General features: G+C 32.4%; 1 protein-coding gene across 1 annotated transcript in view; it reads left to right on the forward strand.

The window, feature by feature from the left end:
- The window catches only part of LOC129223173 (atrial natriuretic peptide receptor 1-like), a 454,723-nt gene that overhangs the window by 264,694 nt on the left and 172,552 nt on the right, over nt 1-17,477 (forward strand). Inside the window, exon 14 of the mRNA XM_054857740.1 lies at nt 3,688-3,846. Coding sequence (XP_054713715.1) covers nt 3,688-3,846 — 159 coding nt within the window. The remainder of the gene's footprint in view (nt 1-3,687; nt 3,847-17,477) is intronic.

Raw genomic sequence — 17,477 nt, forward strand, 5'->3', positions numbered from 1 at the left:
TATAAAGTCTTGATGCTTTAGTGTCGTGTAATCAACCAAGCAATATGTGTCATTTTATGTAAAAAGCTGATTGTAATTGTTCATAAATATTTCGGATATGGTCGATCAGATGTAATGCAAAGATTATATTTGATAATGCATAAATTTGCATCTTTTGTGCTAATTGAAATTTGAACTAATAAGATTTTTTTCAAAAATATGTTTTTCTGTCAAACTTCGCATTACGCGCATTTATTTATTCCTTGACGCGTTAGAAACTGATGTCAGAGTACTAAATAAATATCAACTGGGCATCCCTTTTATTTTTTAGGTAGACCTTGCAACGCCAGGCACGCAGCTAGTCTATCAATGAAAGAATTGCCCTACAGTTTTCTTTTTGACACCATATAAAAAAGCGACATTTTTTACTCCAGATATATCTCGACGTGCGGTCGAAAAACTAAGCTTCAATATCCAAAGAAAAAGTAGTTACGAGCAGTTTTGAATAAAGTTCGAAACATCTTTCTCCATTCTATTTGTTAACCATTCTATTTTCGCGATTCCACGATTTCGCTTTTTGAATTCATTGTTTCTTTCCTTCCTTCTCAGTTTAATTTCTTAAACTTATTTTGCTTTGCGTTTTTATTTTTCCGCTTTTTAAATCCGTCTTTTTTATTTTAATTTCTTAAAAGTATTGTAATATCTGCTGCCATTGTTTGAAAGGGAAATTTTGCATGTTTCTTTTTCCTTTTATTTAAGCCTGATTTTTGAATATACGTCACTTGACCCAATTTTCTTTTTCAAGGTGGACCGGGCAAAGCCGGCAACGCAAGTAGTTAAAGTATATTTATAAAACATTAACTGTTCGGAGTATTAATTTTTTCAGTTCTTAAAATCGCCTTTAGAACCATTCTAGATCTACACAATTTCAACATCCGTTTTGTTGGTTTAAGATTTTTTTAGTTCGTAAATTTTAGCGGAAAAAAAAACTTACTTTTTACGAACTAAAATACTAATTATTTAAAGGATTTGCATAAAGAGATACATAGTATTTAGTGAATAATTGAGTTTTGCAAACCATCATTTCGGTTTTAAAAATCTTTGAAAAATAAACTTGATGCCTACAGAACTTACTGAAACTAGTTTTCAATTGAACGCTACCATTTCTTGCAAAAAAGCTTCCAAAAAGGAGAAGCATAGAAAATCTAAATATTTACTTTAGATTTTTACAAAACATATTTTCCAGTGGGGCGAGATTTTGATTTTTTGTAAATAAAGAAGAGGGAAATCTTTTCATGTTTTCTTGCATTAAAAATACCTTTGCATTTTTATAGTGTATGTAAATAGTGTCTAAAATAATCCAATTTTTGAGCAAGTTTTAAATATTTTAGAGTCAACAATAATATTGCGCTATGTATTTTTTTTTTTTTTTTTTTTTTTTGTATGTTTAGAAAAGCATTTGATGTAAAATTGTTCGCAAATATATTTCAAATAACTCGTTTTAGAACAACCTACGAATAGAAAATATATAAATTTTATACACTTTGGTTAGAATAAATTGTTCTACTTACTGTCTTTGCATGTACGGTAGACCGGAGCACGTTTACGCAATGCCTTTTTTTCAAAACAAACTATAACTGGAGAGCTATTATTCATAACAGATTTATGTTAATCCTTAGCAAATATCCATTTTGAGCATCAGTGGAGCTTCGGTCTAGCATGCAGAAAGAATAATCTATGTTTTACCAAGTCGAGTAAATTTTTGTTGAACGTTTTGAAGCTTATTGTGAATAAATTATAGTTAGTTAAGAAAGAACAAATGTATAAACACTAGCAGAGTTTTATCTTTTTTTTTTTTGAGAATTGTATTTGTATGAACTTAAATTCAAAATTGGGGACGGATCAAGTTTATGCGTTGGCGTTTGAGCACCATCTTGCACGTTCGTACTGTGTGTTACTTCTAAACGTACCCTGAGCATCTTTTTTTTTTGCTCCCAACTGTCTCAAAACTTTTTAGTATTTACAGGCAATTTAGTTTTGAAAACTACCATTTAATTTTTAATTGAGCTACAAATTCGTATCTTATAGACTGCAATCATGCTATGCAATCCTTCATGCCCTTTCAGCTTTTACTATATACTCTATTCAGTCAGCAATCAATTTGATTTATTTTAACGATTGTAAGAAATTATGTTCAAAACTCTAACAGAACCACGGAAGATGTTAAAATAAATATGCTTAAATGTGCCTCGTGTCCGAGGCACGTTTACGCAACCGACTTGGGCTCAAAAATACTTTTTTAAACGGTTAAAAACACAAGCTGAGCAACATCGGAATATACCAATTTTGACTCCATTAACTGCTTCATAAAACCGCAATGCCCAAAATTTCCTAAGTTAAAACATAAAATATAGAAAATTCATTGAAAAAAATCCTCGTAAACGTGCCCCTGTCTAATCCTACTGTTTTCATTTAAATAACATTGTACTGCACCTAATGTGTTAAGATACCCCTGACATCTATTTGTGCACCTACGTGATGTATTTTTCATTCACCCTTTACAATTTTGTATCTTTAAATTGATAATATCTGAAATGTATACAGATACATAAAATATGTAATAATAATACTATTTCTGATTAAAAAAAAGACAAGGAAGCATTTTTTTAAAACAAAAACTTCAATGTAATTTAACTTACTTTCTCTTCAATATCATTGTTCCGAAAAAAATGAGATACTATAAAATACTAGTTCATGATTGTTAATACGTTTCCAGAAAGTCAATTGCAATTAAACTTCCACTACGATTGTTTAGTCAACCCTCACTTTGCGTAATGTTACATTGACTGGTAGATAATATCGCAGATCAATATCGACAATAAAGTAAACATTTTTAGTGATATTCATACCACATACCTTTACTTTATAAAAAGGTTTCCCGAATATGCTTCCATAAAAATATTCTTGCGCGGCTTTCATTTGAATGAACGAGACCTTTTTTAAGAGATTATTGAAAGTTATTAAAACTCACTTTTGTGCGGTCTCACACCTAAAGTAGAGATCAATATGCTTTATTACGGCATATACCCATAGTTATACAGCTAGTTAATATGAAAGCTTAACTGGAAAAATTGTATAGCAAGTTTGTTTTACTTAACTGTGAAACAAAGTAGAAGATAGTAGTCCGTGGTTAACCTTAGTTTGAAGTAATCTTACTTTGTCTTGAAAATATTGGCTTTAAATTTAAATACTTTTCATTATCTCCGCTTTCCAAAACCTTTGCTCCAAAGAACAAGTTTCTTAACATATTTTCCGATAAATCTGATGGCTCAGCTTTCATTTGAATGAACATCAGCTTAATTGAAATACTAGTAAAAGTTATTCAGGCATCCCTTTGAACTGACCCCAATTCTCACGCCAAAAGTATGGATCCATAAGTGTTTTAACATCTCGCGATAAGTACTTTATTTAGAAATGCCGCCGTCTATCCGAGTTTTATCCTCGTACTGCTGCCGCTCTTATTGATCGCGCGGATATCAAAAATAAACTCTCCAAGGCACATTCGAACGTCAAAATGCGTTTCTAATATTCTCTTCTTTGATGTGAATTTTTGGACTAAACTTGTGTCTGGTATATTTCAGTATATTTCAATCGTCTATTCTTGATCGATGATTTGTGTCCTTCAATTTTATTTTTTCTTTCTCTCAGGAAAACTGTGGACAGCGCCGGAGCTCCTACGCATGCCCAATCCCCCACCTGAGGGCTCCCAGAAAGGGGATGTCTACTCCTTTGCCATCATTGCCCACGAGATTGTGATACGAGAGGGCGTATTTTATACAGGGAGCGGAGAAATTTTGACACCGAAAGGTAAACAACTTTGTGCGTCTTTTAGTGAATCTTTTGTGGTAACTTTGTCGGAAGTTTGTTGTTTTGTTCTCGTTCGATGAAGATGAAAATGCTCACTGGGACTTAAAATCGATTTAAGTTCTTTTGCTTGTGGGTTTTACCGCGTGATAGACACGTGTGTGGTATGGCGGTGGCACGGCCGAAAACGGAACATTTGATTATGAATCGCATGCAATTGTGCTTGTTGGACTGTTCACATTGCCAGAAGATGGTGGATTCCGTTAAAAATCAAAGTAAGTGAATTGCCTGATAATATAAAATAATGTTAAGTTATTTTCAAATTTTTCTCTTACACTTGAAGAAATTGTTAGTTTTTATGCTGTGTTATTTTTATTTCTTATGTGTTTTTAGAAAATAATTGGAACAATGATCGCATTATTTTTAATGTTTCACCATTTTATCACCGATAAAAATTGCCACATGAAAGTAATTTTTTGTCCAATTTGTGGACGATATATCACAATTTTATTCTAATTTCTTTGAAAAACAAAAAATAAAATTTTCATAAATAATAAAAAAAAGAGCAACGAAATTAGACCTACTGTACCTGCATTGAACCTTAAATCAAAGACAAGTAAACAGAATTAAGTACAATAATAAAAATAAATGATTCAATAAATATTGAAAAGGAAAATATTGGTTCCTGAAATTTTGTATCAGGTTCCTGAGATTACACTACATGTTCAGTATTATTTTTTTTTAACTTAATTTGGTTTTAGGATTTTGTTTTATGATGGCCAATATTCTCCTAAAAACAAAAATGAGCATTACAAGTATTAACTGTCTAGTCTGACTGATTTAATTGGGTATAATAGCATATCATTACATCTGAAAAATAACTATTTGTTGAAAATATAAATTTTAAGGGCATTTAAAAAGTTAAAAACACAACTCTAGACTCTTATTATGCATTCCAACTTCCTGAACTGTTTACAATGTGTGTGATGCCTACTTAAGGCTTGATGTATGTTCTCTCTAAGTTTTTTTTACTATACTGTAAATCAGATAGAAAAAAAACCTGTCGGCAATATTGACCACTTAAAATAGATACAGTATTGCCAGCAAGAAAATTAGTGCTAATTCTTCATAAAAATATTTGTCTTGATTACTCTGAATTTTAAGCACCTGAACTGATATCTAAAGTAAGAGTTTTGTCAAGACTGATGTAAGGTCAAAATAAAATTAGTAATGCGAGAGTAATATGGTTAAAATTTGTGTAGTTCAATTTTAGCAATCTAAATTCAAGAAAAAAAAAAGATTGAAATCCAAGTTTACGCCTTGGATAGATATTTTCAAAAAAAGACTGTAGTACTTGAAAACAGATGATATTTACAGCTACATTAAGAAAATAACTATTTAGTGAAAATATTCGCTCAGAAAACTAAAATTCGTGAAGAAAAATGTTTTAAATTCTTTGATTTAACAAATACGAGTATTAATGGATAACGATGCACTGATTTCTAAACCATCAAACGGGGATGGGAGTCTGGCGGTTACTTACGTACTATGACTCTTTTTTTTTATATTTTGTATGTCGCTTCGCCATTTGTGTACTTTTTTTAACATTACGCTGTAGTTATTATTATGTTTGGTTTTTAAATAAAAACATTTACTATAATTACACTCTGCACTTATTTTTGCGAGGCTTTAATTTTCGTGAGCTCGTTGTAATCGCGAAAATTTAACCCTCGCAAAATCACAGATATCTTCATCTTCGAAAAAATTACAGCTCGCGAAAATAAATGCTTTCACAGAAATTATTTAGAATAAAACTAGATAGAAAACTTAAACATCAATGACCCTGTAGAATATTTTGTCCTCTGGCGTACTTGTAGTCCTTGCGAACACTTGAAACTTTATTTAATAAATTATAACACCAAACACGACTTAAAAGACTGCTTTTTCTAATCCTGTTTTCTTTTTTAATCCGATTTACGTCGCATGCTACTGCCTTCAATGGAGTTACCTGTGTGGAAATCAATTTTCAATCCAAATTTTAATAATCAGTATAAAAGAAAATTTTGTATTTAGCCTGAAATACTAGCTTCTGAGTTCATATTTCCCTGCTTAAGATGTTGGAGCTTTGTAATTATGCACAATTCATAAATTTTAGATAGTACTTTGAAAGATGAAAGAAAATGTTGTGTTGTGTAATATACTCATTTTTGCAGCAAAATAAGTTTGTGGGAACTAATCAATGTCTAGTGTATTTTCAGCTACATTTAAAAATTTTATGTTTCGTCTTTATAGCGTTTATTACTTTCAGACGTCTCTTGCATTATTTGTTAGTAAGTTTTGCTTGAAAAACTTTTTGCATCATCTGCGTCGATGATGTTAGTAATTAATATGGAGAATGTGACACAGTGTCAAACTTTATTATTATCACACCAAAAACAAGCATATATTATTCCGTTTCATACGAATTAAATTTTTTTTCAATTCTTTTTTCAAATATTTTCCCTTAAAAATAAATGAGAAAAAAAAAAGCACCAAAGAAAAATTAAAAATTTGAAGTAGGGTTTTGAGATAGGGAAAATGTGCGTCCGTTGGTCTGCCCCTCACCCCCTACTCTCCTTGCCATCAAAATTTTTGAGTGATGACTCTGATTCGAAAAAACTTTTTTTTTTTTGCGAAAGATCTCGGCAAGGTTACCTCATTCCCATATTTTACTTTTCGATTTCAACGGTTTTTTTTTTTTTTTTTTTTTTTTCAATTTTGAACTGTACGTAAAAAAAAAATATATTTGAATTTTGACATTTTGAATTCAACTTATGTTTTTCGCAATCACGAGTGTGTGTATGTAGGCGTGTGTGTTTGTGTTTAGGGGGTATGTGTGTTTGTGTCTGTTTGCAGGCATAAATGTGTGTGTAGTTGTGTGTATGTGTATGTTTTTGCGTGTGTGTATGTGTAGGTGTCTGTATGTATACGTGTGTTTATGTGTTTGTGTGTATGTGTGTGTAGGTGTATGTGTGTGTATGTGTAGTTGTGTATGTATGCACGTGTGTGTAGGACATGGATGCAGCCTGGAGACTTTTCGCTATAGGAGCAGCATCGTGAGTAGCCAGTCGACGGTGATGGTGCGGAGGGTGCTGGCGGAAAAATAAAGTGATAGGACGCCAAAAACAGTCAAATAGAAGCAATAAGCAATCATGATTGCTCAAAAAAAAATAAAATAATAATAATTTGAATTTTGTCATCTTAAATTCAAATTATGTTTTTCGCAATCACGAGTGTGTGTGTGTATATGTAGGCGTGTGTGTTTGTATGTGGGGGGGGTATGTGTGTTTGTGTGTAAGGGGTATGTGTATATGTGTGTAGGCATGCGTATTTGTGTCTGTGTGCAGGCATGAGTGTGTGGGTAGTTGTGTGTGTATGAGTGTTTGTGTGCGTGGGGGCGGGGTATGTGTATGTGTGTGTAGGCATATGTGTTTGTGTCTGTGTTCAGGCATGAATGTGTGGGTAGTTGTGCGTATGTATTTGTGTGTGTGTATGTATAGGTGTATGTATGCCTTTGTGTGTGCGTGTGTGTGTAGTTGTGTATATATGCGCGTGTGTGTAGGATATGGATGCAACCTGGAGACGGTTTTCGCTATAGGAGCAGCATAATGATTAGCCGGTCGACGGTGATGCTGCAGAGAGTGCTGGTGGAAAAATAAAATGATAGGACGCCAAAAACACTCAAGTGAAAACAATAAGCAATCGTGATTGCTCAAAAAAAAAAAAAACAATTTCGCCTGCAGGAGAATTTAAGACAAATATAACTCCCGAACTTCAAGACAGATTTGCTTCAAACAAATTTTTTAAAAAATCTCTTAATAAAGAACGTGTGTAGAAAAAAATGTTTTTGATTTTAACGATTTTTCGTCAGTTCAAAATAGTTCAAAAAACCTTAAGGGGAGGGTGGACCTTCCAAATAGGAAATTTAAAGGCGAACTTGCTTCTATTAAACTTTGTTGGAAGAAGCTCTTGATGAACAACATGTAAAAAAGATTTTTTTTTGGATTTACCTATTTTAAAGGTATTTTTTTAACAATTTAAAAACCTTTAACATAATCGACTTCGCGAAATATTATTTTTTAAGCACCAAAAAATTCCAAATGTTAGGTAGGTTTTTAATATGTTCTCAAGATTTTGTTTCAAGCAATAGGGAAAAAACTATATTAATAAAAAAGTAAAATACCATATTTCGTAGGCGTAACTTCCACGCAAGCCAGAAATAAAGATGGCTGAATCAAAATGAAAAGAATACAAAGCGCAAATGTTACTAGGGCTTTGGAGTTGGTGGGAAATTGACCAACTCCAAACTCCAACTCCAATTCCTAGAATTTAAGGGCTTTCGACTCCAACTCCGATTACTGTATCGCAAAATCAACCTGACTCGGATTTCGCAGCCTTGTCAGAAATATAGACTCAGACCAAAAATTATCCATTCTGACTCTTTCAATTTCAAAGACCTCCGAGTTCAACTATCTTTAATCCAAGTCTTTCCAACTCCACAACTCCGACTCCGCAGCCTTGGTTTCTACTGTAAAATAATGAATGTTGAGATGATTTGTTTATATTTTCATTTTAAAGTTTCATTTCATGTATTTTATTTTTGGCAACAGGAATTCAAAGGATATTTAGAGTGCTTTATTTTTTATGAAACAAAAAGAACTGTTCGGACAATTTTGACGAAACCTATTTATTTAAGAAGACATTTCAGCGTTATTTATTTATTTTGTTAAGTACATTTATTATTAATATTAATTTCTTCGGGCAACGGGAAAAAATAAAACTTATGGCGCTTTAAACTTATCTGAAAGAAAGAAAAACATTTTTTTTAAGTAAAATTTATTCATTTTAATGTACTTTTTATTTCTACTTCCTAATTTTTTGTGTAAATGGTAAAAAAAATTTTCATGGAGTAATATATATTAACTGTATTGTTTTAATAGGGCTATTACTTTATTTGTTTGTTTATTTATTTTTTACGAGTCAATTTGATCAGATGATACATGCATAATATGTTTATCACATTGTAAACATTACGGTTTTTTCTGGCTATTTTCCTGTTAAAATGGAAATATAAAACCATAAACGGTAACAAATATTTCTAAACTAAATAGCACCGAATGGTAAGCCAACAGGCTAAAAATATCGCTAAAAGTGGAAAAAACAAAATTAATAGCCGGTCACACTTTTTTTTTAAAAAAATCATTTGATTCCCTCTTTACATTGTCACAATGTGTCACACTTCCTCTTACCAGATTTTCTTCTCTTGCCAAATGTCACGCGATTTTACTTAAGCATATTTTCATTAAGCATATTTTCATGTGCGTCACACTTCTTGTTACCCCTTCCTTTCCCTTTTTAAATACTGACACACGTTTACAAACAGTCCCTCCCCTCAGAGCTTGACAAAATTAAGGGATGGGCCCTTAAATATTTAATAAATAGTTAAAAGATAAAACTAAAAAACTAGGCTCTTCTATATGACATAGGTTTGCCTTTTTTTTGTGTCACCCATTGCTAGCCTTGAGACATTTAAAATTAACAATTAAGCACCTAACTGTACTTAAAAGAACTTTTCTAATTGATTTCACTCACCCTGTCACTTGCATTTCTTTTCCTTCTCTCTCTCTCTCTCTCTTTATCTTTTCTTATTATCCATTTCTATCCTATTTGAATTAACGACCTCATATTCCTTGAAGGGTTTCCTTATTCATTGATGGTATTCGTTAGGGTGAAACAAAAAAAAAAAAAAAAAAATATTTTCAAATTGCTATATTTCAAAAGTTACGATTGGTGAGTGGGAAAAAGCGGGGTAAAACCGGGACCCTAAGGTTTGCAGGCTTCTAGAAGTCACAATTTTTAGCATAAAGGAACAAAATTTTGCAAAAGTATGCACTACTTATCTATTATTGCGACCACAGTTTCAAAAACATAAATGTTTTATTTTTTCTTAATTTGTATTAACATTTTTATAAAAAAAAATCATTTTACCCGGTTTTGCCCCACTAGTGGGGTAAAACATATTATGTGGTAGACATGTTATTGTTGTGGAAAAATAAAAATTTTAAAAGTTTCCACAAAATTCAAGATTTATTTAGTGACATATGTTAACTATAGTCATAACATAACATTATAGAATAAGTATAAACGAACACATATTGATGAGTTGTCAGTAAATTTAATTGTCTTTACCATTAATTTATTTGCTGTAATGTAAGACATATTGACACCAGTCGCAAATAAAATAGTTATTTTCATCTTCGGCCCCAGAACAGCTTTCATGGGCCTAACGATGACATTGGATGCATTGTATCCTCGAACCCGCGCCACTTTTAGAGTTCGAGTGAAGCTCATTGCAGTAAATGCAGATAGTATTGTCATCCTCTTCACTGGACTCCTCCCTCATTTGCTCCTTCGGTTTTTCTTTTTTTGGACGCTCATTTTCTGTCTGTTCCTTTTTGGCAACTTTATAATAATGCCTTTTCTTTGATTCGTTTATCTTTCCTTCAGGACTTTTTTCCTCCGTCCATCTTTGGTCTTCTTTCCATCATTTTTCTTTTTCTTTTCTTCTAATGTTGCCTGAAGATGAAGCTTAAATGGGGAGCCCGTCCAAATGACAAAATGATCCCCCCCCCCTTAAAATAAAAAATTCCAAAATCGCGGAAATAAGTTTTTTTTTTTTTTGCATTTATGTCTTTAATAGAATCGCCTGGGAAGTGTAGAGTGAGTGAGTGTGAGTGGATATAGTACTGTTTTATATATTTAGATAATATTTTAATATTATTGTTTAATATATCTTGTTCTGTAACCTCATTGTAAAGCGATTTGGTCAATTTTTTTTATTATTGTTATAAAATAGACTTACTATGTTTTAAAAATCATGGGGCAAAACTGGGTAATACCCGGTGTTGCCCACATGTACAGCTTTCATAAAAAATGCCGTGACACGACTATACAGAACCCTACAGACAACTAATTAGAATGATAATGAAGGTAATTAAATGTTGTACAAAGAGAGCTACATACCTTAATTGTTGCAGAAACAGGAACATAGTATAATCGGTTTATTTTTGTTCAAAAATTTTAAGCAAAAATTACTCCAACAGAATTTTCTTCACAGGAACGAAAGAAGTGAGTCTATTGCGTTCTAATTTAATGGCTGCCGCTTCTTCATCAAGTGGAAGGTAGTTCCTCTCTTGTCCACGCAATTGCAGCGCTTACAGAGGCTAGAAGGTGTTACCCGGTTTGCTCCCTGCTTCCCGGTTTTACCCCACTTTCCCATAGTTAAAAATGCAAAAAATAAAAACTGACAACACACCAAATCTTGAGTTAAACACTTATTTAACTAAATGCTTATTTGGTATTTAAAACTAAACCTATTCAGTTACGTTAGGTAGTTTATAGGAAGCCCCGACTTCAAAAGGTTATTTAAAATCAAGAGATCGCATATAACTAGCTAGGTATTAAAATAATTCATCGTATAGTAATTAAAATCAGTGTTTCTTTTATAATTGGATGTTTAGACTAGTTGATCTTTTTACTGGAATTGTAAAATAAATTTGATTTATAGGTTTAAGTAGGAAATCGTATGTAAATATGACCAGTTATTTTTTACTTTTTAGTTCCTCTTCGTTTTTTTTTTAAGGCAGTTCTTTTTTTATTTAGAAATCATTGATTTATTTTAATTAAATTAGAATGTTTATGCAAAATAAATAAATAAATAAATAAATAATATATTGCTAGTAAGTCCCAAATCTAAATATTTGCTGAGTTTTCTTCTCAAAGATATTTGAATTTCTTTGATACAATGTACTATTTTACTTTGTTGTATTTTTTTGTAAAATATAAGATTCTTCTTACGGTTTTGCTTTTTATATTGTCTTTTTTTTCCATAAATCGCTTTATAATAAAATCTAAAAGAATGTAGTCAAAAAGTTAAGCAAAACTTTAAAGACGAACTATAGTTTCGAAAGGGGAAAAAAACTCATTTTTGTAAGAGGAGAAGCAGCGACTTTTGAAATTGAATAAAAATTGTTCTAAAGGAAGCCAGTTTACTTCAAATGTGGCCATTCGCATCTGTAGCTGTCAAAAGCAGCTACTCCAAACATAAAACGTATTTTTTTCTGACAAGATACGATCTTTTATATAAAGTAATAAATACTAAATAAGTCATTTATAACTCAGTGCGATTCAACTTTTTTTCGATAATCAATTGAAAAATGTAAGTTTTGAAGTAAATTAACAACTATAACTTCTCCCCCATTCTCAAGAATTTGAGCTAAAAAATAGTTTTTTTTAGCTCAAAATTAACAAATTAAAAAATTTTGAAGTAAATTAACAACTATAACTTCTCCCCCATTCTCAAGAATTTGAGCTAAAAAATAGTTTTGCTTTCTATTTTTACTTTTATGAAATGCATGACACTTATTTCGCTCACTTAAAAATTTCAATTTGGTCGTTTCCAAAATTTTAAAAGTTTTTTTCTGAAAGAGCATGCTTAAAAGTATAAGACCTAACCATTTTTTAAAATAATTTTACTAAGTTTAAGATAAAAAAAATATTAGGTCTGATTTATTGTTTACGTTTCTTTGTATGACATCACAAATCTGTACCATTTATCGGGGTTAAAAGATCGTGCGTCCCATCCTCTACACATGTCAGAAAAAAGTTTTCCCCCCTCTCCTGTAAAATTATCATAATATGACTTACATTCTTCTGGCTCTCAGGTACAGAAATAATGAACTTTCATTCACTGTTGCCATAAACGCAGAGCGCAATATTTAATTTGCTTCTTTACTGATATGCATTGGCAACAATATGGTTGATAGCAAGCGAAGAGCGCAATTATTTAATGCGCTTCTTGATTATCATAACTTGGAAACGTGGTAGACAGCAAGTCTAAGCATTCAGGTCGGAATACGTGGCAAAGCTCATGATTTTTGTGACGTTATAAAGACCACGTATTGTCTGAAAAATCGGACATTTAAAAAAAATAACTGTTGGCAAAATAAAAGTATTTTTCTGCATCCATGCTTTTTTTTTTTTTTTTTTTGTTCATAGTATCAACTTTAGTGACTAAAAGTAGTACTTTTGACTAAAGGAAACAACCATACTCAGAAAAGTAATATTGATTTAACTAGCTATTTTTTCTTTATCGCTAGATTATTTTTGCTTTTATTTTTTGAGGACATTTTTATAGTTTTGACATTGTAAAAACCGAACTTCAGTTACTTTAATTTGAAAATCATTTGAAAATATTCTGTGAAAAAAAAAATGAGCTAAACTTTTGAAATGCATCTATTTAAATATTAGGTGAATGAACCAAATGTGGAGTACCTTTTTCTTTCGTTACCTATACCTGACATGATTTAGAAAAAAATAGTAAAATTAAACAAATAATAGTATTCTGTGATTAAGATTAAATCAGTTTAAGAAAATTCTAAAAAATGTTTAGCTTTAAAGTTGTAATTTTGTAAAAAAAAAAAAAAAAAATCTGGGAAAGGTTTACATGCACGGAATGCCTTCTATTACTGAAGAAACACAACAGTAGAAAACAAGTGTTTCCATTTCATAAACTGACTAATATGCACTTCAAACAAATAATTATCATTTTCTCGATTTCGAGTGATTGCGAGTGATCCTATATGGGCATATTTGAGAGATTTTTCACATCAAACCTACTTTTTATATGTAATCTGTTAATGGCAACATAGTACAAATTTTTGGAACTGTAAACTAAGCAAGCACCTCTCAAATGTTTGTGTAAAAAATACTTAGTTACCCCATTTTAGTAAGTACCGAAATATTAGGTGGCATACCCCTGTTCCAAAACTAAATTATAAATCGACTTTTTTAAATTTGAAAGGAAATTAAGTTCTGCCACGTTTTTCTCTCGCTTCTAAGCAGTGGGATATTCAAAATTATCTATGATGTAAAGGTAGTTATTAAATCAACAACGGATCAGCGATTAGATGTGCAAATAATAACGCCTTAACTAAAACTATAATAAAATTAGATTTTTTTTTTTTTTTTTGAAATTTCAGTTTTCTTAAAAATTTTGACTCTCAATAAAAGGAAAGGAAACGCGTAGGAAAAATGAAAAACTACAAGTGTTTTGGAGAATTTACGGCTTCAAATATAGAACTGATCGCGTTTTTTTTCTGTCTAATATGACCTTTAATGTAAAAATAAGTAGAGTCAATGGCTTGAATAGAAGTTCAACTCGTGATTTGCATAGGTTGAGTGTAGAATTTTTTTAACGCTTTGAAACACGTGATTTGTACACAATATTAATATTTCAATCTTATATTTTTTCAAGGACATTTGTAATTTATGTATTGAAAATTTTTGATACCTTAATAACAACACATAATTATATTATACTTATCGAAAACAAAGTTTTTATAGGTAAAGCTGATAAGGAATTACGTTTCATAGATTTCTCTGTAGGTTATGTGTTGATTTTTCCAGGCTTGAAAACTATCATGTTTCTTCCTAAATCCACGCAACACCTGCATTCTAGTATTTTCTCTTCAGAAGTAAAAAATAAGCATATTGTAAAATCTATGTGTCACGTAAGTGAACTTAATAAAGCTTCGATTAAAGCGTGTTTAAAGTTCACATCCTTGGTAGGCTTTCATTGATTTTTTTCCTAAATCATGCCGTATAGCAGCAGCTACCAGGACTACTAGTACAATCTCTTGCCCTAAGACAGAAGAGAGGGTACCCTATTATTTGTATTGGTTTTCCACATTTTTTTGAGCAATCACGATTGCTTATTGTTCTTATTTGACAGTCCTTGACGTTGTGGTTCCTTTTTCAGCTTGGACCAGCAGCACCACCGCCCACCGGCACGGCTCGGCGGCGGCATGGCTGCTCTGGTGCTGAGTACTGTTCCCCTGAATCCACTTCTGCTGGGTGGTGGCGTCCATGTCCTACACACGCATGCTCATACACCCTCGCCTACACGCGCGCACCTTTACACACATACGCAGGTCTACGTGCACACACTTAAGCCTGCACACACACAACTATACACACATAACCACCCAGGAAGAGGGACATGCTTCGAGGGGGGGGAGCCATTTCTAGAAACAATAACTCAAATGAGTAGGGTCTTGTCGCAGCTCGTGATTGCGAAAAACATAACTTGAATTCAAAGTTTCAGAATTCTAATTAGAGTTGATTAGAGAAAGAGGATCACAGGTTTTTTTTTTTTTTTTACCTTTGCTTCTCACTGCGTCATATGTGGCAGTGCGAAGTAAAGGGGTGTAAGTATATTTTTAAAAAGTTTAAAGAAAAAACGCATTTGAAGTTCAAATCCTAGGTAGGCGTTCATTGATTTTTGCCAAATATTGCTGCATGGCAACACCCACCAGGGATACAGGCTTTGTCTCTGACCCCGAAACAGAAGAAAGGTAATGCTATAATTTGTACAGATTTTCTAAATATTTTGAATTTTGGCTCTTACATCCCTTTGCTTCTTACTGCCACTGCACAAAAGTTTTTAAGTGTCCGAAGATATGCCAATTTCCGATTTTGTCTCCAAAAACCGTCATAACCAAAAGTACAAAATCAATTTCAAAGCTTACACACAACAGCCATTTGTCCAAAATATATTTTCATAATATTCACTTTAGTTTGTGTACAAATTCGATTTGTTCTTTAATGTTTTAGACTGTTTTGACGTTAAAATGAGAGTGTTTATGGTTTTTGAAGGACATCTGTTTCGTTTCGAATTGACTTTCTATGGCGCATAAGTTTTCTCCCAGATTCACACAATTTCTTTCCACCGTGTTTTGTGTGATATTCTCGCATCCTAATCCTAGTCATTGACCACTTTCTCAACTAGACATGTCCTAACTTATGAATCTTCGATAAAGTAAGTATGCCTATGTGAGTCATAATAGTTAAAAGAATGTAAGCGGTTTAGATTTAAAAATCAATGTATCTTTATCACGCGATTAAGAGGAAGACCCCTTGTCTTTCATTAAAAGATTTGCACATACCTTTTTAAATAAAAATTGGCCGGGTTTTCTTCCATATTTTCGTATTTCTGAATAAATATATAATTGAGAATCAAACATCATTACCGACTTGAATGAGGGAATCCTTTACACCAGGCGTAAGTGTTTTAATAAACGAGCTGATGGTGTGCATCACATAACTTCCTTTTACTCCAATTTAATGTCATTTCCCCATTACTGGCAATTTTAATGTGATTCAATAGTTTACTCCCAAAATATCACCAACAGTGATCAAATTGAAACAGATTAAAAATAAAAAAATCTGCCAAATTTGTCCCCAAGTTGACGACAAAACTTGGCGACTAAAAGACTGGCGATATATCGCCAAGTGTCTGTCAAATTATAACACCACTTGAAATTACATCGAAATTAACAATGATTTCCCCCCAAAAAAGGGGCAAAAGACCCCTTTAGAATAATTTGAATGCAACTAAAAGGGGAGGTGCACAACTAGACCCCACTAGGAGTATACGTACCAAATTTTAACCTTCTAGGACTTACCATTCTGGAGTTATGCGACATGCATACGCACATACGCACCTACGCACATACATACGTACATACAGACGTCACGAGAAAATTTGTTGTAATTAACTCGGGAATCGTCATTATGGATATTCCGCGTCTCTATACGTTCTTAGGCACTTATCCACGTGTGGTCGAGTCGAAAAAAAACTCAATATTCATTCGCGGATGAGTAAAATGGAAATTAAGGTCTATTTTTGAGTGAAATTTTTTTCGCGAATACATTACTTTCTTTTTTGTAAAAGGAAGTGAAAAGCAATGAGTTAAACTTTCAGTTGAAATGTGTTTTACCATAAAAAGTACTTTAGACTATAAGATAGTTTTTCTCATTGACTATGGCGAAAAGGTTTTATTGTTTATTTGTTTACGTAAATTTTTAGTTTAATTTGTTTTTACGTAATAGTAGAAGTTATAGCATCTATTTTGGCGTGCAATTATCACCACCAATCATAGGATTGCATCAACTCCGAGAGTCAGAAAAGAATTAATTTGAAAAGCAACCTGCATATTCGAGTATAACTATCTCCCGGCGTACCTACCAATCATATATTCCTGACTGAATGTCTAAAGCATATGCCTTTTTCAAATTTGAAGTTTATTTCATATTCCAAAACATCTTGAATGGCGTAATTCTTGCACAGTTGATCAAATGTGGCAATTCTATAGATTAAACTTTTAACAAACCTAGATAAACTGGTCTTGATCTTCTAGAGAAGTAATCACTTTTGATGTTTTATGAATCGGTGGGGGGGGGGGGGGACGTATGGTATCGTTCATTCGCACTTCCAGCTGCACTTGCATGTTAGACTTAAGGGCGGATCCAACTTCTTGTTTTGGAGAGGGATATTTTCATAGGGGCTATTAGGGCATAAAGAGGGGATCTGGGGAAGCGCTAAACAGAGATATAGACCGCATTTTGTCACTTAAAGGAGGATTATAAGGCCCCGTGACCCATCCCACAACGATGGATCCGCACTTGGTTAGACTAGACATCTAATTTACCATTTTCCATTTGCGAAATGTTATTCAACTCAGTGTTCCATGGAA

Source organism: Uloborus diversus, chromosome 5, assembly GCF_026930045.1.
Source record: "Uloborus diversus isolate 005 chromosome 5, Udiv.v.3.1, whole genome shotgun sequence".
Lineage (NCBI taxonomy): Eukaryota > Metazoa > Arthropoda > Arachnida > Araneae > Uloboridae > Uloborus > Uloborus diversus.